General features: G+C 39.7%; 1 protein-coding gene across 1 annotated transcript in view; it reads left to right on the top strand.

Annotated features, from left to right (window-relative positions):
• Positions 1-10,354: 10,354 nt before the first annotated feature.
• DDX43 (DEAD-box helicase 43) overlaps positions 10,355-23,354 on the top strand; it is a 39,835-nt gene continuing 26,835 nt past the window's right edge. Inside the window, exons 1-4 of the mRNA XM_037843763.1 lie at positions 10,355-10,604; positions 11,762-11,817; positions 13,867-13,996; positions 14,823-14,954. Coding sequence (XP_037699691.1) covers positions 10,355-10,604; positions 11,762-11,817; positions 13,867-13,996; positions 14,823-14,954 — 568 coding nt within the window. The remainder of the gene's footprint in view (positions 10,605-11,761; positions 11,818-13,866; positions 13,997-14,822; positions 14,955-23,354) is intronic.

Here is a 23,354-nt window from a genome sequence, read left to right as displayed (position 1 = left end):
ATGTTACAAACTGAAAAGGATTTGACATGTCTTTGCTAGACTTGAAAATGGAGAAAGGAGGCAATGACAGAAGGAATGCAAGGAGCATCTAGAAGATCAAAAAAGGCATGGAAACAGAGTCTATAAAGAGCCCACAGAGGGCAACGTGAACCTACAGAAGTTAATAGAGTATAATCTTTATTATGGCAACAATAGGAAACTGTTAGATGTGTCAAGGAGGAAATCCAAAGGAAAAGAAAGCATTATAAATATGGAATGAAAATGAAAACAGTACATATCAAAACTTTCAGGATAAAAAATTCCTGATTCAAAAAGGCATAACTTTTAATGAGTATGTGCCAGTTTGATGTATTATGTCCCCCAAAACGCCATTATCTTTGATGCAATCTTGTGTGGGCAGACATATTAGTGTTGATTAGATTTTGGAATCCTTTGGGTGTTTCCATGGAGATGTGATTCAGTCAACTGTGGACAAGACCTTTGGTTGGATAATTTCCATGGAGGTGTTGCCCCACCCATTCAGGGTGGGTCTGAATTAAATTACTGGAGCACTATATAAGCTCAGACAGAAGAAGCAAGCTTGCTACAGCCAAGAGGGACACTTTGAAGAATGCACAGGAGCTGCAGATGAGAAACAGTTTGAAGATGGCTGTTGAAAGCAGACTCTTGTTCCAGAGAAGCTAAGAGAGGACAAACACCCCAAGAACAACTGAGAGTGACATTCTGAAGAGGAGCTGCAGCCTAGAGAGGAACATCCTGGGAGAAAGCCATTTTGAAACCAGAACTTTGGAGCAGACGCCAGCCACATGCCTTCCCAGCCAATAAAAGTTTTCCAGACACCATTGGTCATCCTCCAGTGAAGGTACCCAATTGTTGATGACTTACCTTGGACACTTTATAGCCTTAAGACTGTTTCTGTGTAACCAAATAAACCCCATTTTATAAAAGCCAATCCATCTCTGATGTTTTGTATTCTGGCAGCATTAGCAAACTAGAACAGAGTTTATTAGAAAAAAATGAAAAAAGATTGGGCTAAATATCCCTCTTAATTATTCAGACTATGAAAAACTGCAAATGAAAGTCAGGAAACTGGAAAAATATATAATAAAGGAAAGGATAGAAATGAAAACATTAAAAAGTCCACAACACCCAGGATCAATCAAGTCAACAGGTGGTTATTTTCAGAGACTAATAAAATTGATAAATGTGTTGTAAAGATCAAGAGAAAAAGAGAATAAGCATAAATAACCAAAGTCAAAATTGAGAAATTGAAAAAAAAAAAAACCTATGGCCACAATGAGATGCCACATCAGACACATTAGAATGACACAACTAGAATGACTGTTGTTTAAAAATGGAAAATAACTGTTGACTAGGGTGTGGAAAAATAGGGACTGTTGTACATTGTTGATGGGAAATGTAAAATGGTGCACCCACTGTGTAAAACAGTTTAGTGGTTCCTCAAAATTAAACTTTGGATTACCATATGACCCAGCAATTCCACCTGTAGGTATACCCCCAAAAATTGGAAGCAGGGACTCAAATAGATATTAGCACACAATGGTCATAGCAGTTCATAATAGCCAAAATGTGGAAACAACCCAAGTCTCCATCAACAGATGAGTGACTAAACAAAACGTGATATACACTCACACACAATGGAATAGAATTCATCTCTAAAAAGGAAAGAATTTCTGATACATACTACTACATGGATGAACCTTGAAGATATCATGTTGAGTAAAAAAGCCACACACAAAAGGACAAATAATGTATGATCTCACTTAAATGAAATACCTAGAATAGGCAAATTCACAGAGACAGAAATGGATTATAGGTTATCAGGGTCAGGGGGCGGTTAAGGTGGAGTTGGAAGGGGAATGGGTGCAAAGTTTGTTTGGGGAGATGAGAAAGTTTTGGTAATGGATGGTGGTATAGTAGCACAACACTGTGAACATGATTAATGCCACTGAATTGTATACTTGAAAGTGGTTTAAATGGAAACTTTTATCATATATATATATATATATATAACCACAATTTTTTAAAAAGCTATGTAATTAATCAGTGCAGTAGTCCTTTAGGATAAACAAATAGATCATATTACAAAAGAAAAGCTAACATAAGAGTTGCCATAAATTTATGGCAACTTGGTCCATGCCTGATGTGGCACAAAGTGTCAATAAAGAAAAGATACAGCATTTTAAAAAGGGCAGTCTCAGTTGGCTATCTATATGGGAAAAAAGCAAACAATGAAATTAGAATCCCACCTTACAACATACTGAAAAAGAAAATTCCTGATAAAGAACAAAATATGAAAAGCTCAACTTTATATACTTTGGGAGAAAATATAGGAGAATACCTTTATTACCTTGGTATAGTGAAGAATCTCTTAAAACACAAAAAGCACAAACTATAAAGGAAAACATTGATGGATTTGACTATTTTAAAAATACCAATTTCTACATGACAAAAGACACCAAAAAAGTCAGCAAGCAGAACAAAAGAAGTGATTTGCATTAAATATAATTGAAAAATGAATACTATCCAGAATATATGAAGAACCCCTGCAAATAAATTAGAAAGAATACGGGTAATACAATTTTTAAATGGTCAAGGGATATGAACAGTCAATTCACATACAGGAAAGCAAGTTGCAGAAGAATGTGTATAATATGATACAACATGTAAAATTTTAAAACAATTTAAAACATAAATTTAAAACAATTTAAAACATAAACAGTAATTTAAAAACATGATATAGAATATGATATAGAAATAGTAAATCATAAATGGTCTCTGATTCAACCTTGGACAAAATGATAAGAAACCAGGACTAAGTCACAATGACATTTTTCAGAAACCTTAAGAATTGTAAATCTTCGGTCTTCAGTGGCCTTGCTCCAATGATTTTTTTTTTTTCCTAAACATCCTTACTCTCCCTGGATTTTCTGCTTCATGTTTTTCTTTTATTATATTTTCTTTCCTTAAGCTCTTTTCTGCCTTGGTTCTGAGTATCCTTCATCTTTGTTCCCCAACTCCTTCCTCTATCATTGGTCCTGACTTCTCCACTTCTCCAGTTTTCCCTTTAATGCTGGTTCTTTTCACCTACACACTTGCTTCCCAGGCATTCTTATCAACTCCCCCAATTTGACCTATCACATATAATAAATTATTCTCAAACCCAGATCTCCCGCCAGAACCTCTTTCCTGGTACAATCTTTTAAATTAATGCATTTAATTGTGGTAAAATATACATAACCTAAAACACATTTTAACCAATTTAAGTGGATAATTCTTTTACATTAAGTACATTATAAAATGTACTTAATACCGTGTAACTTTCACCATTTCCAGAATATTTCATCATCCTAAACCAAAATTCATACTCATTTAGCAATGACTCCATTCCCACCTCTGTTAACCCCTATTCTGTTTTCTGTTTCCAGGAATTTGCTTATTCTAAGTATTTCATACAAGCGAAATCTTACAATATTTGTTCTTATGTGACTGGCATATTTCACTCAACATGACGTCTTTGCTGAAGTCATTTATTAGTTCTTCCTGGTGCTACTTGATTAATGTGAACTCAGAACTGGGATTTCCAAAGGGGGAGGGTGCCCCTCAGCCACAGCACGCTCTGCGCCCCGCTCCCCGGCCCTGCGGCTTCTGAGGACCCTACAGTGTTTCATCGCAGCCATCCATGTCTGCGCCTTCAGAGACCGCCCCACCTGGGTCTAGACAGGACCAAACTAACAGACCTGAAAGCCCGTTGCTATCTCTAGGTCACGCAATTAGCTCCCTGGAAACCTGAGTTATGAACTTTCCAGAAGTGATTCCTGACGGCAGAGGAGGAGACGGAAGCGAGCCCTCACCTGCTCAGCGGTAGCTTCGGGAAGCCTTCCGCCAACTGCAGGGGATGCGCCCAGAGCGAGGCCGCCGGCGGCGCGCTTCCTCGGACTGCTCGGATTGGGCGACCCCGCTCCGCCCCGTCCCCATAGGCCACTGAGTGGCTGGGCGCGGGGGGGTAGGGGGGGGGGTGGCTCGACGAGGCTCTGATATTCCGCCGCAAGGACTTACTCAGCTTTGCTGCGCTGGGACACTGAATCGAGCTTTTTGGTTCCTCAATGCGATTTTAGCATGTATGATTCACGCCTGCGCTTCGACCAAGAAACCTTAGAGAGTACAGTTGTGTTCTACCTGGACGCGAGGCTTGGTGAGTGAGCACAGAGGTGGTGCCCACGTGAGACCCGCCCGGCACAGTCCCCTCTACAGCCCAGTGGATGCCAAAGGCCCAGGAGCCGCCCTCCGCGCCTTTTCCCGGCGTTCCTCAACTCCGCCGCAGGGCATGGGGTCGCCGGAACCGTTTTCTAGGACCTACGTTCTTCCCGCGCACAAGTCTCAATTTTGAGCAGTTCTGAACAATTAAGAAAGTGACCAGGACTCAGCCAGAAGGTAAACTCCGGCTCGGACCCCGTCGGGGTCACTGCCCACTAATGGCTGCTGAGCACGAACAGGGCTGGATGGTTGAACACGTCCTGGCAGAGTGACCTCCGAGGTGTGCTGGGCAAAGCTCTGTAGTCCTTCTTTCCACGCGAAGCCCGGCCTGGGTCTGATTGGGAGGGGAGAATGGTTGGGCCTTGTCGACTTACTCGTTAGACTCTATAGGCATAGGACCTGGGGCTGACGAAAATGTTTTAATTTATTATTTTTTAATCAGAAGAAAGAGTGAATATATAATAACAGATATAGTGCAGATCATGTTAATTTTATACCAACACAGTCATAAAACACAATTTTTATTTATTTTATTTTAATGGAAGATAGGGCCCATGAAAGTCAGGATGTCTGGCCACCTTCTGGAGGTGTGGCATCCCAGAGACCACCCTTGTGTGCCAAACCCTCCACTTTCTTTTGTGGCAAAGAGATGGTCGTATCTATGGGCACAAAACCCAAGACCAGCCAGAATCGTGCCAACCAAAAAAGTTGATGGTTGCTGCAATGGTGAGTAAGGCTCAGATTCCAGGCCTACTCCTAGCCCAGAAACTATAGGTGTACACCATCTCATTTTCTGTTTCACCCTTCCCCTGAATTTGCCTGTGTGATTATAGTTTGGAGCTTCTATTTGAACTATTAACAAAGCATTTGCTAAACTTTGAATTGACCGATTGGTAGTGTGAGGAGGGGATATTGCTCCTCTACCTAACTTTCTCTCTCTTTCATGAACGTTACTTGTTGACATACCGGCTTAAGTGAATTTGGGCATATTTCAAGTTCTGACCATTCCTTGAGTCCCTTCTGAGCTACCTCCACTGTGGGAAAACTAACCTTTTCCTGAAGTAAAAATTAGCTCAGTGTGAGAAGGGAAAATAGCTACCTTACTATTCACTGAGCAGAGAAGACAGGCACAGTCAAAGCCTGCTGCAAAGATAAAATGTTTCTCCCCAGCACATGCTGCAGCTGTAAATTGTCATAATGATTCCCACTACCACCACCCTTTCGTTGAGTACTGCATTATTATTCAGTGAGAAACTTTGTTCTCTAAAATTATAGACCATCAGAAATTTTACTGTTGAAATTATATTAGTAACAATGAAACATCCACTCTTGCCTGGAGGAGCTAAGTGACTTTGATGCAGAAGGAGCCTTCATCTACAGCACATATGCAGAGCTTCAACATTCCACATCTATCTCAATTTTGTAGTTTCTGAGGAAACAGGACTGTAGGTCCAGTTCTCAATCAATATCTGATGTTGATCCCATGCATACGGTGCAACACAACAGTTTTAAAGTTACCTAAACCCCATTCTTTCCCCAAATCCTATAATTATATCATTTTTTGTTGGTGGGATGCCTCATAGTTCCTTTGGTATGCTCTGCTCATTGGAATGATTCCATATTAACCTGACTTTGTCCAACTACAGATTTGTCCTTGATGGTCTTGGTCTGACTATTTGGGCTAGGACAGTTTGGAGAAGGTTCTCCTAAGGTTTGCCTGAGGCCCTTGCTGTTACAGAGGAGCTTCATAAGATATTTACACATAATCTTACACATAATTTCCACTGCCCATACTACCTTCATTCTTTAGGTAAGATAGAAAGAACAAACAAAACTTTCAAAACTAAGTTAGCCAAACTTTGAAAACATTGTAAATTTTCTTGCTCTAAATTGTTATCTTGGGGCCTTTATGATAATGAGGTCAACCCCCAGGAGCTTGTTGATTTTCTTCCTGTGAACTGATAACTGAATATCCTCTATATCTGGAATATTACCCTTAATCTCTGTCTCTAACTTATTTAGGCTAGCATAACTAAATTTTATGAGTACACAAAATTTTATACTCAAAAGTTAACAGAAGCATTTCTATAACATCCTCTGAAACAATCGTTTAACAGTTTAAATCCTGGAGACTTTATCTTCTAAAAGAGACATCAGAGAAAGGCTGCCTTTGAACCTCTATCACAAGAATCTTACAGGTACTGTTAGCAACTAACAATATTAAAACCCCAGTCAGTGTTGACCTTTAAATCCATGTCTCTCAATTAATAAACATGCCACCCTTAAAGCCTTGGAAGATTGTGTCAGCTGGAGACATCAATTGAGGATTTGTGGGAATCTTTCAGATGTAGATGATGGCATGAAGGTGATAGCTTCCACCCAAAAATGTGGTGGATGTTTCCTTGGTTGCAGACTTTGACACATGAGCAGTTTTGTCAGATGCAAGAGGAATATGTTCTATCTCAACCCTTTGGGACATAGTCCCTACATGCCTTCTTATTTTATGAACCCATCTAGTTAGTTCTAAGGATCTGTCTAAGGCCTCCAATCCCTTCTAAGCGAGCATCCACATAACTCAGGAGAGAAAATGCATGCTGTTCTTAGGCTCTTACTGTTCATCTTTTCTAGAAATGACCCAGAATTCATTAGGATTCCTGAATATTGTATGAATTAACTATGTGAAGCGGCAGTGGGTCTGATAGAAAGTTCTTTTCCACAGGCCCACCCTCCATTTCCCTCCAACATGTGACTGCTTTGCTCACTCCAGCCAGCGGGTGTGAGTGGGAGAAGTTTTCACTTGGAAATACAGTCTGCAGACATGGAGAAGATGGAGTGAGCTGTTCGTGGCATGTTTCCAGGATTTTTTCCTCTACCATCTTAGAGTGGGAAAGGGAACTTGTTCTTGGCTCAGATGGCTGTGATCAGATGAAGAGGAAAATTTCCATTAGCCTACAAAAGCACTGGGTAGAATCCGTTTTGGAAAATTACACCTCCAGTTGGTCAGAATTGGCGGTTTCCTGTGTGTGACCTATTCATGGTGTGCTAACGACTGCTTGCTAAGGAGGCCCAGGAAGTGTGGAGGATTGTTATATGAAAGCCTTAGCCTGCTGGGCACCCATGAGCAGAACTCCTTGTTCATGCTGACTCACCCTCTGGGTCTGTGTTCTCTACTTGTAGCACAATAGAGTTGAATGCTGCAAAACACTCAGTTTACAGTGAAATGTTTTCAGTGACCAATGTCAAAAGTAAGCCTGTTTTTGGACTAGGCTCATTACTGGTCAACACCCATCGTTTTCCATGGAAGGGCCTTGGGACAAATTTCTTATAGAGCTTCAATAAGAAAGAATTTTTTCCCCTAAAAGGAAGAATTCCTTGTGCTCCATACTGTAAATTATTTCAGCTCACACCTTTTGTAGGATTGAAACCTTTCATTTGCAGCTGTTTTCTCTGCACCTCAGCACCAGATAGACCATCTCACTAAGCTCCAGTATTAGTAAGGAGGCAAATTTGTCTCACTGGGTCTAAGAGCTAAAGGCAGGCTTAGGTGGTTGATGTGTAACACTGGATCAGAGGAGAAACAATGACTACTGTCAGAGTAAAGCACAATAATGTGGTGCCTCTCTACCAGGCACCAGCTTGGATCTCCTCTACCAACGATGAGATGCCAAGTTTTCTCTCCTTTATCGCAAAAGCCTGAATAAAGTCAATCCTTGCCAGTTTAACATTGTCCTGTGCAATTTTTCTTTGACACTGGGTTATATATATATTTTGATTTTCCAAATTGTGTGCAATGATCCTTTATTGATCTGTAATCAGCTTAAAGCTTCATAAAAGTTAGGTAATCTAATTGAGAGGGGACAGTAGAGTTACAATGCTTTCTTCGATAGGGGATTGTTGCTACAGGCTGAAGTCACCTTCCTTCTGGAGGTGGGACCGCTAGACTTCAGTAGGCAAGGTGGTGCAGTATATTTGGGGTGATTGAAAAGTTTGGTAATGGATGATGGTGATGGTAGCATAACATTCTGAATGTAATTAACATCACTGGATTGTATACTTGAAAGTGTTTAAATGTGAAATGTTATATTGTATATCTATTACCACAACTTAAAAAAAAAAAATGACGCTGCAGAAAATGCCTGCGTGATCATGACATCTTTCAGGGTTCCACTGCTCCGAGAGCCAAGGGCGGTGTTTGCCGACTCCTTGTGAGAACCCTCCCTGCCAGACCGGATTACAGGCAGGCGACTTTCGAGAACAGGGGGACCCCGGGAGTTATCGTGGCGCAGACGCGAGGCCGGGACCTGGGTTGCTCAGTATGGCTCCTCGCAGCCCCCGGGGAGCCGCACAGAGGAGAACGCGGGCCATTGAGCACCCTCGCCAATTCAGACCCGGGATCTTCCAGGAAGGAAGCCGCCCATCAGGCGGAGGAGAAAGGTCCAGGCACAGCTACTGAGGTTAAGAGGATGGAGGGAGGATGCCGTCAGGGGCGGGAGCTTATTCAGTTTCTACCTCCTGGGCCAGAGGAGTCTTCGCTGGTGCTCATCCCTGTCCAGCCACAACTGAAGCAAAGGTGTGAACCAGCGGAAACCTGATGTCCGTGGAAAGAAAGCGCAGCCTCGGGAGGCCTTCAGGTCAACTCCCACCTGTTAATCCTTTTTAGTGTCTGGAGGGTAGGTGGTAGGTCAGACCAGAAAGAAAGCCCATGGTTGTTCGGTTTTCGCCTGCTTAGTTAATGCTCTACAGAGACTAAGACCAAATCGTGACCTATGGATAAGAGTTTCTGCTGATTTTAACTGCAAAAGGCTCAGTGTCACAGACTTGGGGAAAAAATGCATTTTGCTCTAATTTGTGAAAATTTTAAACTACGGTAATGTACACGATTCGTATTACCTGGAATTACTGTTTTGAGAAATGCCCTTCCTCACCATCCTTCACCACTTGAGAAAATAGAATCTCAGAATGTTGTGATTTGCTAATCAACTGCTCAGAGGTAAAGAATTAGCGGATCCAATTAAAAACAAAACAAAAACTAAAAGCTTGACAGACACAAAATTCCTTTTTAAAGGAATTAAATGAAGATTAAATGCATAATATCTTGAATATTGTTATTTAGTTTGTTTTTTTTATGTCTTTCCCAGATGGTCCCATAGCACTTTGTATTTCTCCAGAAGATTGTATTGCATTAAAGTTGTTATGGTTAATTGGACATGAGTTAATCCATTCAACCGGGAAGCAGCGGGGAGGGACCGAGTCTTGTATGTCTTTTTTCAAAGCTAGCACCGACAACTGTGCCTATAGATCTCTATTGAGTTTAATGGATGACTGAACTAAGATTTGTTCAGAAAATTTGAAGATCCTTATCAATACAGTGGCACTCCCGAGCTGGCTCGTATCCCTAGAGTATTCTTTCCAATCACGGATCCAGGCTGCAAGCATGGGGATACTTCAGACATTTATTCAATTTATTTCATTAGTTCTAAAACTATAGCAAACATTTGGGTCATAGTGTGAAGCGCTGAAGCAGCTTCTCTCAAGCCAGTAATTTTTAAACCATGGGTTATAACCCATTAGTAGTCACGAAATAATTCTGTGGATCAGACCAACATTTTCAAAACTAAAACAGTCTTAAATAATATTAAAGTGCTTCTCATGGAGCAAGGGTGAATACGGTTTTGTCAACCTTTTGTTTCAACTTTGGGTCACGTTGTAAAAAGTAATTCTTCTTTGTAAGTCATGGTCAAAAACGTTTCGGAGCGACTGAAACGTGTGTGTACCAGCCATGGGTATTTAGTAGGGTGAGACTTAAGGAAACTCCCAGAAAGTCCCACGCCGAAAGAGGAACACTGGACCGGCGCATTGACTCAAGGCGCGCTCCCACAAATAAGAGAGCGGATTGGTCTGGCCATTGAAGGTCCCGCCCATGACACCTCACCGGCCAATGACTGTGTGGCCAGAGAAGGGCGGGGCAGAGGCAGTGCGAGCCTCACGCGCGCTCCGCAACCCTACGACGTCCGGGTTGGGGGTGCAGACTCGGACAAGAACGACGTCGGACGTGCCGGATCTTTTTCTCGGAACCATGTCTAGGCAAGGAGCAGCCTCCAACGCCTCTTCCTGGGTTGCTGCTCCTCGGCGAAGCTCGGTAGCGTCCCGGACGCCAGAGCGGAGGCCGGCGGAGAAGCCGAATCGAATAGGTCGCGGGGGCCGTACGGGAGGAAGAAGTAGCGACTGGAGGGACCCTGCCGACTCCACGGAATATGTGATCGCTGGCCCCAGGGAACCGCCACTCTGCTTTGGATTGAAGAACGACTTGGTCGGCGTAGTGATCGGTGAGAGCAAGAGAATGGGTGCGCCGAGCTGGGTCGGGGCCTGGGCAAGGGCATCCGCGCCCCCCTCGCCTCGCCTCCAATCAGCTGCCACCTGGAAATTCAGGTCCCTCCCTGTGATTCTCCTAAGACCTTCTGGTGCTAGAATGATGTCATTTTTTGTATCTTTTGGTATTTTATAGAGACTATATTTTGAGATAATAACTCCTAGAGTGCTTGTAAAACCTTTAGTAAGGTGAAAAAAAGCTGCTAAAAACACCAGGTCTTTTTACAGCCTACCCACCCCCAAATGAACAACAAAACAGTGTTGAAATTAATCTGTTTCTTTGAGTACCGTTTAGAACTATTAAATCAAAGGAAAGAAGTATAGGATATTATTATAGGACTGCTCAGAGCATGGGCCATATATTGTGTTTTAATTTTTTTTTTTTTTTTGTCTATTGTATGTCATCTGCTGAAAAACAAGATGTTTATTCTTAGTACATCCTGAATTTTACAAATTCATTTTCCAAAAAGCAATTTTATATGGTTAGAATGGAGATTTTTTTTCCCGTTTATTGCCATCAAGACTGAAATGATATTAACATCTTGCCCATTAGGTATGGGAGATAATATTTTGCTTTGCCCTTAAAAAAAAAAAACTATTGCTTAGGAAATGAGAAGATTTTGCAAACTGCTAACAGTGCATTATAAGGCTGATTGTTAGACCAGCCCCAGATTCATTAGTCCCCCAGGAGGCTTAACATCAAAGATCTGAAGAAGTGATGCTCCATAAATGAAAGCCATCAAGTCTGTAATAAAATCACATAAGCCCTCAACTCAGTTTTGCAAAGACTTACTGAGCACCTGTGAAGAGCTGACACTGTGCTAGAGAGCACCCACTTAATGTTGGATCTGGATCCAATTAATTTTTTCATGGACTGATATACAAGCCTTAGTATCTACCTCTTTGAAAAAGGAACCTCCTTCTACCACTTACCAAAATTTGGAGTAGACTGCTTTTGTTTCCTTTATTCCAAACTAAAAGTGATTACTGAGCCCTAGCAGCCCTTCTTTGGATGATTTGAGTAAGAAGTAGAGAAGGTTCTTTGAGGAAGGTAGGTAAATCCCCTTTGTTGATTTCCATTTATAGTTATATATTCCTTTATTTTTAAAAATAGGTCGTGGTGGATCAAAAATAAGAGACATCCAAAGTACAACAAACACCAAAATACAGGTAAGGGATGTATATGACCTGTGTCCTTAAACCCTGGAATATAATTCATTGCTAATGGAACACTAGACTCAGCCAGCAGACAAGACCTAACCCTAATTTCTGTTCAGTTGTTAACAATAATGTGTTAACTTTGGTAAGTGGCTAAAGCTTTTCAGATTGCTGTTCTTCTCAAGAACTCACCTGAGCTGTGGTCCATTCCAGGTCTGGGTTTTATAAGTCTTAAAGGCAAAAATCTTGAGGTAGTCCCCGTTTAAGCTTGAGATCTCTGTGGGGTATTTGTCAGGTCCAAAATGCCCCTTCCTCACCCTCTTCCCTCAAACCTTAACCTGTTCCTGAGTTTCCAATCTCAGTGAATGGCAGTATCAGTCAACAAGTTTCCAAGCTAGAAATCTCAGATGTCTTCTGTGGTACTTCCTCTCCTTATCCTTCAACCAATCCATCACTAAGTCCTTTCCATTTCCTGTGCTTCTCAAGGAGACTGCCATCATTTTAGGCAGTCTTGTCCTCCTCTAGCCGTTGTCCATTGTGGCCAGAGCAATCTTTCTAAAACACATTGTGTGTTCATGTTTCCCTCATGCATCAAAACTTTCATGGCAACTCAAGCTCTTAAGAAATCTGAACTTGATGTGGACCGCTTGTTCTGACCTGTTTACCTCTTCAGTCTCCTTTTCCCACACTCCCTCCCTCCACTCCTTCTTTTGAACCTTGCCACCCAGCCACACTATTCCTGCTTCCAGCACACTCCCTGTCCGTTGCCAGGGTAACTCTTACTCATCTTTCAGGTCAGCTTAGTTATCATTTCCTTGGGGAAGTCTGAGACCTCCGTCTCCCCGATTCTGAGTTGCTTATTCCTTTTTCATCTCAGCACCTTATAATTGCCCCATTTCAGCTTTTTTCCTGCATCAGTTTTGGGTCTGTAAACCCTGTAGACAATAAGCTTTGTCTGAATGAACAGCCTAAAGTAGCATCTGGTATATAGTATTTTCTAGCTAAGTATTATTGAATGAATGGAGGTATTTGAGATTACGTACATTTAAAGGCGTTGCTTGCAGATTTCGTTCTCAAAATGTCATTATGTCAGCCTTGTTGTAAACTTGCTGTTTTAGTTAGCTAAAGCTGCCAAAATGCGATATACCAGAAATGGGTTGGCTTTTACAATGGGGATTTATTAATTTACAAGCTTACAGTTCTAAAGCCGTGAAAATTTCCAAATCAAGGCATCAATAGGTAATGCTTTCTCCCTGAAGACCTGCTACTGGCACTCCTCAAGGCACATGGCAACATCTGCTGGATTCTTCTGGGTTTTGCTGCTTCCAGCTTCTAGCTTCAGTAGCTTCCTCTCTCAGCTTCTCTGTCTTTTCTTTCTCAGCTTCTCAGTGTGCTTCTCTGAATTTCATCTCTTATAAAGGACTCCAGTAAGAAGATTAAGACTCACTTGGGGCATACCTCAACTGAAATAACCTCATCAAAAGATCCTACCTACAATAGGTCTATGCTCACGGGAATGGATTAGCTTTAAGAACATGGTCTTTTCTGGGGTACATGCAGCTTCAAACCATCACACTTGCCTTCATTATACTATACGTGTGTAAATTTGGTATCTCCTCAAGTTAAAAATTTATTTAAGTAACATGACTGTTCAATAAACTCTTATCTAAATTGCACGGAGGTTAATTCACTCCACCTCCACAAAAATTCTGTAAGATTAGCCAAACATTATTACCATTTGATAGGTAAGAAAACAAAAATTCAAAGAAATGAATTCCACCTGTCAGATTAACATGTTAATTTTCTTTCTTAAACTATTTGCTAAATTTCTTCCCTAGCTGTCATGGTAGTTTTGTAATTTACAGATTGTCCTACTCTTTCCTCATTCAAATAGAAAGTAAATCCCAGAGAAGATATAAGTAGCATCACCCTCAAAAAAAATTAGAAATTCAGACATATTGATTTATAGCAAAACTATATTTACTTTGTACTTTTATACTATTTGAAGTTGGGTAATTTTTGCAGTAGGGTGAATCTCATCTATTTTCCCCCTGTATCTAGATAATAAAAGGGTATCCTGAAGCAGAAGTCCAAATTTTTGGCAGCAAGGCAATGCAGACAAAAGCAAAAGCAGTGATAGATAATCTTGCTAAAAAACAAGAGGAAAACTACCATTCAGAATCTAGATTTGGTAAGTAATTTTTGCCCATTCAAGCCCTTTAAAATTAGAAAAAGTTTTTTGAGTGTTATAAATCTTATAGCTGACTCCATTCCTGATACAAAGCCTTAGATTACCATGAATATATCTAGCCTGTTTTAGACTTTTTTCTATGAAATCCCAGAATACTTTTCTTTTTTCCTCAAATGAAAACTGAAAAGAAATTTCAAAATGAAACGTCTGTGCTTAAACCTAGCAGTGTTGCTTTTAGCCTCAAATAAAAAATGAAATAATCTTTTAATAGTATAGCAGAGTTGGTCCTGGCCTTCTGACTCTATGGTCTCTCAATTAGATCATGACTGACTTTGAAAACTACCTATTTATTTGGCATTTAAAAAATCTTGGATCTATTTGGATTAGAGAAAAAGCCATTATTGAATTATCATCAGAAGCAGTGTGGAAGTAAAAAGAACAGACAGACTTGGGTTCAACAGCATTGCCTTTTAGTGTTTCATGGGAAGGAACTCAATCTCTAAGGCTCTGTTTCTTCATGGGTAACATCTGCCTCACAGGATTATTTTAAAGATTAAGTAATTTGCTTGATGTGTTGTGGTATGCACTAGGCTCTCATGCTGTTTTCCTTCTCTTCTCCAATAATTTTTTTCCATTTCATAAATCTGTTATGATCACAAAAATCATGACCAGAATTGTCATGGTACTATAATATGAAAAATCCAAAGTTTATATTTTAAGCATTTTCATCTGATTACTAATAGACACAAAATAGTAAAGTAGCTTTGGAGATTTTGTACTGGCAAGATTTGTTATGCAACTAATTTGGTAAAAATATTTTTAATAGATATTGTTGCATTCCAACCATCTGCTGAAAGAGATATAAGCCAAGATGACAACCTCACAGAAGATCAGCCATTGATAGATTGGGACCAAATTCGAGAAGATGCGTTGAAATGGGAAAAAGAAAAGTGGGCAAGTTAGTACTGAATCTTAACATTTACATGTGGCATTAGTGGTTTCTTCTTTTTATGCATTTTTTTATTGTGACCTTTAACATATATACGTAACTATGATAACTTTCAAAGTATTATTTAACAAGTAGTTAGAAAATTTCAAAGAATGTTATGGGTTACAGTTCCACAATTTCAGTTATCTCCATTATTGCAAAATATAACATATATACAGAAAGGTGTTAACTTTCAAAGTACAGCTCAACATCAGTTATATAGGTAGTTTCAAAAAATATTATGGGTTACAGTTGCATAGCTTCAGTTCTTTCCTTACTGTGAAATATGGGATATATATACTAAAGGTGATAACTTTCAAAGCACAATTCAGTGAATAGTTATAGAGCAAATTTCAAACAATGGTATAGGTTACAGTTCCACCATTTCAGTTATTTCCTTCTAGCTGTTCTAATGTCCTAGCATCTAAAATATATATGTATATAAATTTATATAAAGTTTCAGTATTCATAATCCTTTGTTAAATCCTATCTTGTCTGTTGCTACCCCTTCTTCTCATGTAATCATTTTCTCAATCTTCAGGGGTGTCTAGGCAGTGAGCGCCCTAACTTGTTCATATCCAAAGGAAGTGTCAACGGTATGGAGAAGGGGGCTGCGTCTAATTGTTATTCTTAAAGAGGCTGTTGCCTCTGGGTTTTAAGGACTTGTCTGGCATAGGAACACTCTAGTGGATTTAAGTTTCTGAGAGATAAAACTTACTGAATCTTTTATAGAATCTCAGATAGGGACCTAAGTATTTCAGGACTACTGTTGGTAAGGGCATGACATACTGTGGCCATTTGGGTTATCTAGTTGGAGCCTGCATGAGAAAAACCTCCAGAATAGCCTCTCAACTATTTAAGATCTCTTAGCCACTGTAACCTTATTTTGTTACCTTTCTTTTCCCCCTTTTGGTAAGTAGGTATTATCAACCCCTTGATGCCAGGGCCAGGCTCATTCCTAGGAGTCATATCCCACGTCACCAGGAGATTCATTCCCCTGGGAGTCATGTCCTGTGGGGGTGGGGGGAGGTTAATGAATTTATTTGCTGAGTTGGGCTTAGAGAGAGAAAGGTCACATCTGAGCAACAAAAGAGGTTTTCTGGAGGTGCCTCTTAGGCATAATTATAGGAATGCTTAGCCTCCCATTTACAGCCCTAATTTCACAAGAGCAAGCCTCAAGATCGAGGGCCTAATTTATGTGAAACATATATTCTTTACCAAAATAAAGAACAGTTTCTTCTGTTATCTTCACTTAGTTGTACAATCATCATCACTCTCAATATTAAACAATTATCATAGCATAAAATACCCCAGAGCTCTTATGGGGTGCTAATTATTCATCCCTAGTATTAGTGTTGTGCTGGTACGATATTCCTATAAAGTATACTCTATAATATGAAATGGGTAGTTTTTCCATATACCACCCTGTTGTTAACTGTTTGTACCAGTGTCATACCTTATAACTACATATGCTAACGCCTACTTATCTTTGTAGTGCTGTGGGTTATATGCCTTTAAACAACCACTTTTCAAACATGTTCGCCTTCAATGTGGCACTGATACTTATAAGCCCATTAACGAACCATAATCACACCTGTCCATTCCCATACCATTAAGTTCATCCTCATTATCACATCTGTACATACAGTTATAGGTTATCATTTCTCCTCCACTGGCTTCTGTCTATCCCTAGGTCTCCTATATTCTACATTATAAGATCCTTATTTTGCATTTTCATGGAGTTCACATTAGTGGTAACATATGATATCTCTTCTTTTATGTCTGGCTTATTTCACTCAGCATTATATCTTCAAGGTTCATCCTTTTTTTCATATGTTTCAAGACCTCATTCTTCTTACTGCTGCATGGTATTCCATCATATGTATATACCATTTTGTTTATCCACTCATCTGTTGAAGGACACTTGGATTGTTTCCATTCTTGGCAATTGTGAACAGTGCTGCTATAAACACTGGTGTGCAAATGTCTGTTCATATCACTGCTTTCAGATCTTCCAGGTATATAGCAAGATGTGAAATTGCCAGGTGGTAAAGTAACTTGCTATCTAGTTTTCTGAGGAACTGCCAAACTGTCTTCCACAGCAGCTGTACCATTCTACGGTCCCACCAACAATGAATAAGAGTTCCAATTTCTCCACATCCTCTCCAGCATTTGTAGTTTCCTGTTAGTTTAATGGCAGCCATTCTTACTGATGTGAGATAATATCTCATTATGGTCTTGATTTGCATTTCCCTAATAGCTAGTGAATGTGAACATTTTTTCATGTGTATTTAGCCATTTGTATTTCCTCTTCGGAGAAATGTCTTTTCATATCATTTGCCCATTTTGTAATTCGGATATTTGTCCTATTGTCGTTGAGTTGTGGGATTCCTTTATATATGCAGATATCAATCTCTTATCAGATACGTGGTTTCCAAATATTTTCTCCCATTGAGTTGGCTGCCTATTCACAAACTTTTTGACAAATTCTGTTGAGGTTCAGAAGCTTTTGATTTTGAGGAGTTCCCATTTGTCTGTTTTTTCTTTTGTTGCCTATGCTTTGGGTGTAAGGTCTAAGAAACTACCTTCTAATACTAGGTCTTAAAGATGTTTCCCTGCATTTTCTTCTAGGAGTTTTATGGTACTGTCTTATACTGAGGGCTCTGATCCACTTTGAGTTAATTTTTGTATGGGGTGTGAGGTAGGGGTCCTCTTTCATTTTTCTGTTATGGATATCCAGTTCTCCCAGCCACAGTTGTTGAAAAGACTGTTCTGTCCCAGTTCAGTGGATTTGGGGGCCTTGTAAAAAAATCAATCAGCTGTAGAACTGGGGGTCTGTTTCTGAACTCTTGATTTGATTCCATTGATCAATATGTCTGTCTTTGTGCCAATACCATGCTGTTTTGACTATTGTGTCTTTATAATAGGCTTTATAGACAGGAAGTGTAAGTCCTCCCACTTCATTTTTCTTTTTTAGAATGTTTTTAGTAATTTGACTTCCCTTTCCCTTCCAAATAAATTGGATAACTACCTTTTCCAAGTCTGCAAAGTATTTGTTGGAATTTTGATTGGAATTGCTTGAATCTGTACATCACTCTGGGTAGGATTGACATCTTAATGACATTTAGCCTTCCTATCCATGAACACAGAATAGCTTTCCATCTCTTTAGGTTCCGTTTCATTTCTTTTAGCAAAGTTATGTAATTTTCTATGTGGAAGTCTTTTACATCCTTGGTTAAGTTTATTCCTAGGTACTTGATTTTTTTGGTTGCTATTGTGAATGGAATTTTTTTTTTTTTGAGCGTCTCTTCAGTTAGGTCATTTCTAGTGTATAGGAACATTACTGACTTTTGTGCATTAATCTTGTATTCCACCACTTCACTAAATTTATTAGCTCAAGAAGTTGTGTCATCGATATCTCAGGATTTTCCAAATATACGATTATATTATCTGCAAATAATGACAGTTTTACTTCTTCCTTTCCAATCTGGATGCCTTTTATTCTTTGTCTTGCCACATTACGCTGGCTAGGGCGTCTAGCACAATGTTGAATAATAGTGGTGACAGAGGCATCCTTGTCTTGTTCCTGATTTGAGGGGGAAGGCTTTCGGTCTCTCACCATTGAGTACTGTGCTGTCTTTGGGTTTTTCATATATGCTTTTTATCATATTGAGGAAGTTTCCTTCAATTCTTACCTTTTGAAGTGATTTTATCAAAAATGGATGCTGAATTTTCGAAAGGCTTTTTCAGCATCTACTGAGATGATCATTTGATTTTTCCCTTTTGATTTGTTAATGTGTTGCATTACTTGATTGATTTTCTTATGTTGAACCACCCTTGTATGCTTGGGATGACCCCCACTTGGTCATGATGTATGATTTTTTTAGTGTGTCTTTGGATTCGATTTGCAAGTACTTTGTTGAGAATTTTTACATCTATATTCATGAGGGAGATTGGCCTACAGTTTTCCTTTCTTGTAGCATCTTTATCTGGTTTTGGTATTAGAGTGATGTTAGCTTCATAAAATGAGTTAGTGTTCCATTTTTTGTCAATTTTTTGAAAGAGCTTCAGCAGGAATGGTGTCAGTCGTTTTTGGAAAGTTGCGTAAAATTCCTCTGTGAAGCTGTCTAGCCCTGGGCTTTTATTTGTAGGAAGCTTTTTCATGACTGATTGGATCTTTTTACTTGTGTTTGGTTTGTTGAGGTCTTCTGTTTCTTCTTGGGTCAGTCTAGGCTGTTCATGTGTTTCCAGGAAATTACCCATTTCCTCTAAATTGTCTAGTTTTTTGGCATATAGTTGTTCATAGTATCCTCTTATGGTTATTTTTAATTTCTTCGGGATCCACAGTAATATCCCCCCTCATTTATTGTTTTATTTATTTGGGTATTTTCTCTTTTTTACTTTGTCAGTCTAGCTAAGGATCTGTCAACCTTGTTGGTCTTCTCGAAGAACCTACTTTTGGTTTTATTTATTCTCTCTTGTTTTTTGTTCTCCGTATCATTTATTTCTGCTTTAATCCTTGCTATTTCTTTTTTTCTATTTGCTTTAGGATTAGTTTGCTGATCATTCTCTTCAGTTGTTCCATTCATTCTTTGATTTTATCTCTTTCTTCCTTTTTAACATGTGCATTTAGAGCTGTGAATTTCCCCCTCAGCACTGCCTTCACTGCATCCCATAGGTTTTGATATATTGTGTTCTCATTATCATTTGTCTCTAGATACTTGACAATTTCTTTTTCAATTTCTTCTTTGACACCCTAGTTTAGGAGTGTGTTGTTTGACCTCCACATATTTGTGAATTTTCTGGTTCTTTGATGGTTATTGAATTCTAATTGCATTCCACTGTGTCAGAGAATGTGCTTTGAATAATTTCAATCTTTTTAAATTTACTGAGGCTTGTTTTATGCTCCAGCATATGATCTGTCCTGGGGAATGTTCCATGAGCACTAGGAAAGAATGTGTATCTGGGTAATTTGGGATGTAATGCTCTATATATGTCTGTTAAGTCTAATTCATTTATCACATTGTTTAGGTTATCAATTTCCTTGTTGGTACTGTCTGGTTGTTCTATCTATAGAAGAGAATGGTGTGTTGAACTTTCCCATGATTATTGTAGAAGTGTCTATTGCTTCCTTCAGCTTTGCCAGTGTTTGTCTCATGTCCTTTGGATCTCCCTGACTGGGTTCATAAACACTAACAATTGTTATTTCTTCTTGGTGAATTGTCCCTTTTATTAGTATATAGTGTCCTTCTTTGTCTCTTATGACATCTTTGCATTTAAAGTCTATTTTATCTGTTTTAGTATTGCTACCCCTGCTTTCTTTTGGCTGTAGCTTAGGTGGAATATTTTTTCCCATCCTTTCACTTTTAATCTCTTTGTGTTGCAGGGTCTAAGATGAGTCTCTTGTAGATAGCATATTGATGGTTCATGCTTTTAAATCTATTCTGCCAATCTATATCTTTTAATTGGGAAGTTTAATCCATTGACATTCAGAGTTATTACTGTGAAGGCAGTTCTTGAATCAGCCATCATACTTTGATTTTTAGTTGTCAGATCTATTTTTTCCCTCTCTCTCTCTCTCTTTATTTCTTTTAAGTTACCCCTACTAATACTCTTCAGTTCTGTGCCCTTCTGCAGACCTCTCTTCTTTTTTTCTCAGTCAGTAGAACTCCCTTTAGTATTTCTTCCAGGGCAGGTTTCTTATTAGCAAATTCTCTCAGCATTTGTTTGTCTTTGAAAATTTTCAGCTCTCCCTCAGTTTTTGCTGGATAAAGAATTCCTGGCTGGCAGTTTTTCTCTTTCAGAATTTTAAATATGTCATACCACTGCCTTCTCGCCTCCATGGTACCTGCTGAGTAGTCAGTACTTAGTCTTATGTTGTTTCCATTGTATGTGGTGAATTCCTTCTTCTCTTGCTGCTTTCAGAACTTTCTCCTCCTCTTCAGCATTTGACAGTCTGATCAGAATATGTCTTGGGAGTGTGTTTATTTGGATTTATTCTATTTGAAATTCATTGGGCATCTTTGGTTTGCATATTTATGACATTTAGAAGGATTGTGAAGTTTTCCCCAACAATATCTTTGAATGCTCTTCCTAGCCCTTTACTCTTCTCTTCACTTTCTGGAATACCAATGATTCTTATATTTGTGCACTTCATGTTGTATATCATTTCCCTGAGATCCATTTTAAATTTTTCCGTTTTTTCTCCATTTGTTCTTTTGTGCTTTCACATTCCATCATCTATTCTCTAGTTCACTTATTCTTTCCTCTGCCTCTTCAAATCTGCTGTCATGTGTATCAAATATATTTTTAATTTGACAGTATCTTTTATTTCCATACGTTCTGCTATTTTTTTATTTGCTCTTTCAGATTCTTCTTTATGCTCTTCTAATGTCCTCTTGATGTCCTTTATGTCCTTAGCCATTTCATTGAAGTTGTTTTGGAGATTTCTGTGTACTACTTTGATTAATTGCTCCAAGTTCTATGTCTCCACTGGCTTTTTAATTTGGTTGTTTGGGTTGTCCATATCTTCTGGTTTCTTCATATTCCTTGTGATTTTCTTTTGTTGCCATTGCATTTTATTACCTTGATAAGTTTATTTTAGGATATGTAGGATTATTTGAACATTTATCTATCATTTGGCAGAGCTACAGCTTGGTGGAGTCACTTTCCCCATCCTACCAGCAGATGGCACTCTTGAGCCATGTCCTACCCTCAAGCCAACTCTCCCCCAACTTCATCTATGCACTGGGCAGGGTCCAAACCAGGTGGAAATCCAATCAGCACCCCAATTTTCTGTGTGCACTGGGGACTGCCAGTCCTGTGAGAGGGGAGCAGGTCCTACGTGGTTTGGCTGGGAGTGCATTCCAGGGCACAGTGGTCCCAGCAATTACCGGGGCTGCTAGTGGACCACTCTGGGGCTGTGGAGCTACGTGTCTCACCTTCCAGTTCAAATGCACCTCAGTCCCTGTCTACCATGTGCCTGTGAGTCCTGGGGTTGGGCATTTCCATGTCGTACTCTTGCCTTTCGGCTGTCACACCATTGGCTTCTGTGGAGGAAGAGTGGTTGCAGTCACTAGACTGCTGAATCCTGAGTTCCCTCATGGGAGCTCTCAGCCATGGGGTTGTGAAGGGTTATCTCTCCAGCCAACTGCTGAGATGGGTGCACAGGGCTTAGAAAGCTCCGTGTTCAGTGGCTGACTCCAGCCATCAGTCCCCAGCATGGGAGTCTTGGCCGTGGGGCTACAAAGGGTTATCACCCCTGCCAACTGCTGAGAAGGCTGCTATCTTCCACACTTGTCAGCCGGTTCCAACCACCTGTCCCCAGTGGAGTTCTTGGCCACTCACCCATCCTAATAAACACAGTTTCTCTGCCATTCCAGCTAAGACCTCATTATGTGGTGTACAAGTCCCTGCCCAGCCAGTGGCATCCTGGAACTGCTGTTCTGAAGCACTTTCTGTCCTTTATCTAGTGTTTTTCATGGAGGAGAGTTTTGCTCTTAGTGGTTTCTTTTTTTTTTTTTTTTTTGACTTTTATAAAGGGGGTTTATTTGGTTACACAGTTACAGTCTTAAGGCCATAAAGTGTCCAAGGTAATGCATCAACAGTCAGGTACCTTCACTGGAGGATGACCAATGGTGTCCAGAAAACCTCTGTTAGCTGGGAAGGCATGTGGCTGGCGTCTGCTCCAAGTTCTGGTTTCAAAATGGCTTTCTCCCAGGATGTTCCTCTCTAAGCTGCAGTTCCTCTTCAAAATGTCACTCTCAGTTGCTCTGAGTCCCTCTGTCTGTGAATTCCTTTATATGACTCCAGTGATCCAATTAACACCCACCCTGAATGGGTGGGGTAATACCTCCTTGGAAATTAGCAATTCAAACATTTCACTCACATTTGATTGAGTCACATCTCCATGGCAACACTCAATCAAAGGATTCCAATCTAATCAACATGAATAGGTCTGCTCCCACAAGATTGCATCAAAGATAATGGTGTTTTGGGGGACATAATACATCCAAACTGGCACATTTATGTTTAAAGAAATAAAAGAGCATCTTGAAAACATAAAAATGACCAAAGAGTTTGGAAAAGAACCAAATATAACTTCTAGAAGTAAAAGATGTAAAAATCAGAATTTAAAATTTAAAGGATAGTAGATAGTAGATTAGACATAATAGAAAGAGAATAAACTCCAAAATAGATACAAAGGAAAGATACAAAATCCAGGTCAGAGAGACAAAAAGATAGAAAACAGGAAAGAGGGGTTTAAGAGATACGGAGGTTAGAATGAGAAGGTAAGGTCTACATATGGCAAAGTTCCAGAAGGAGATAATTGAGAGAATGGGAAAGTGGTAATATTTAAAGAGAATAGAA

The sequence above is a fragment of the Choloepus didactylus genome, chromosome 7, assembly GCF_015220235.1.
Source record: "Choloepus didactylus isolate mChoDid1 chromosome 7, mChoDid1.pri, whole genome shotgun sequence".
Classification (NCBI taxonomy): Eukaryota; Metazoa; Chordata; class Mammalia; order Pilosa; family Megalonychidae; genus Choloepus; species Choloepus didactylus.
The sequence above is the reverse complement of the archived record's forward strand: the minus strand, read 5'-3'. Positions and strand labels throughout refer to the sequence as shown.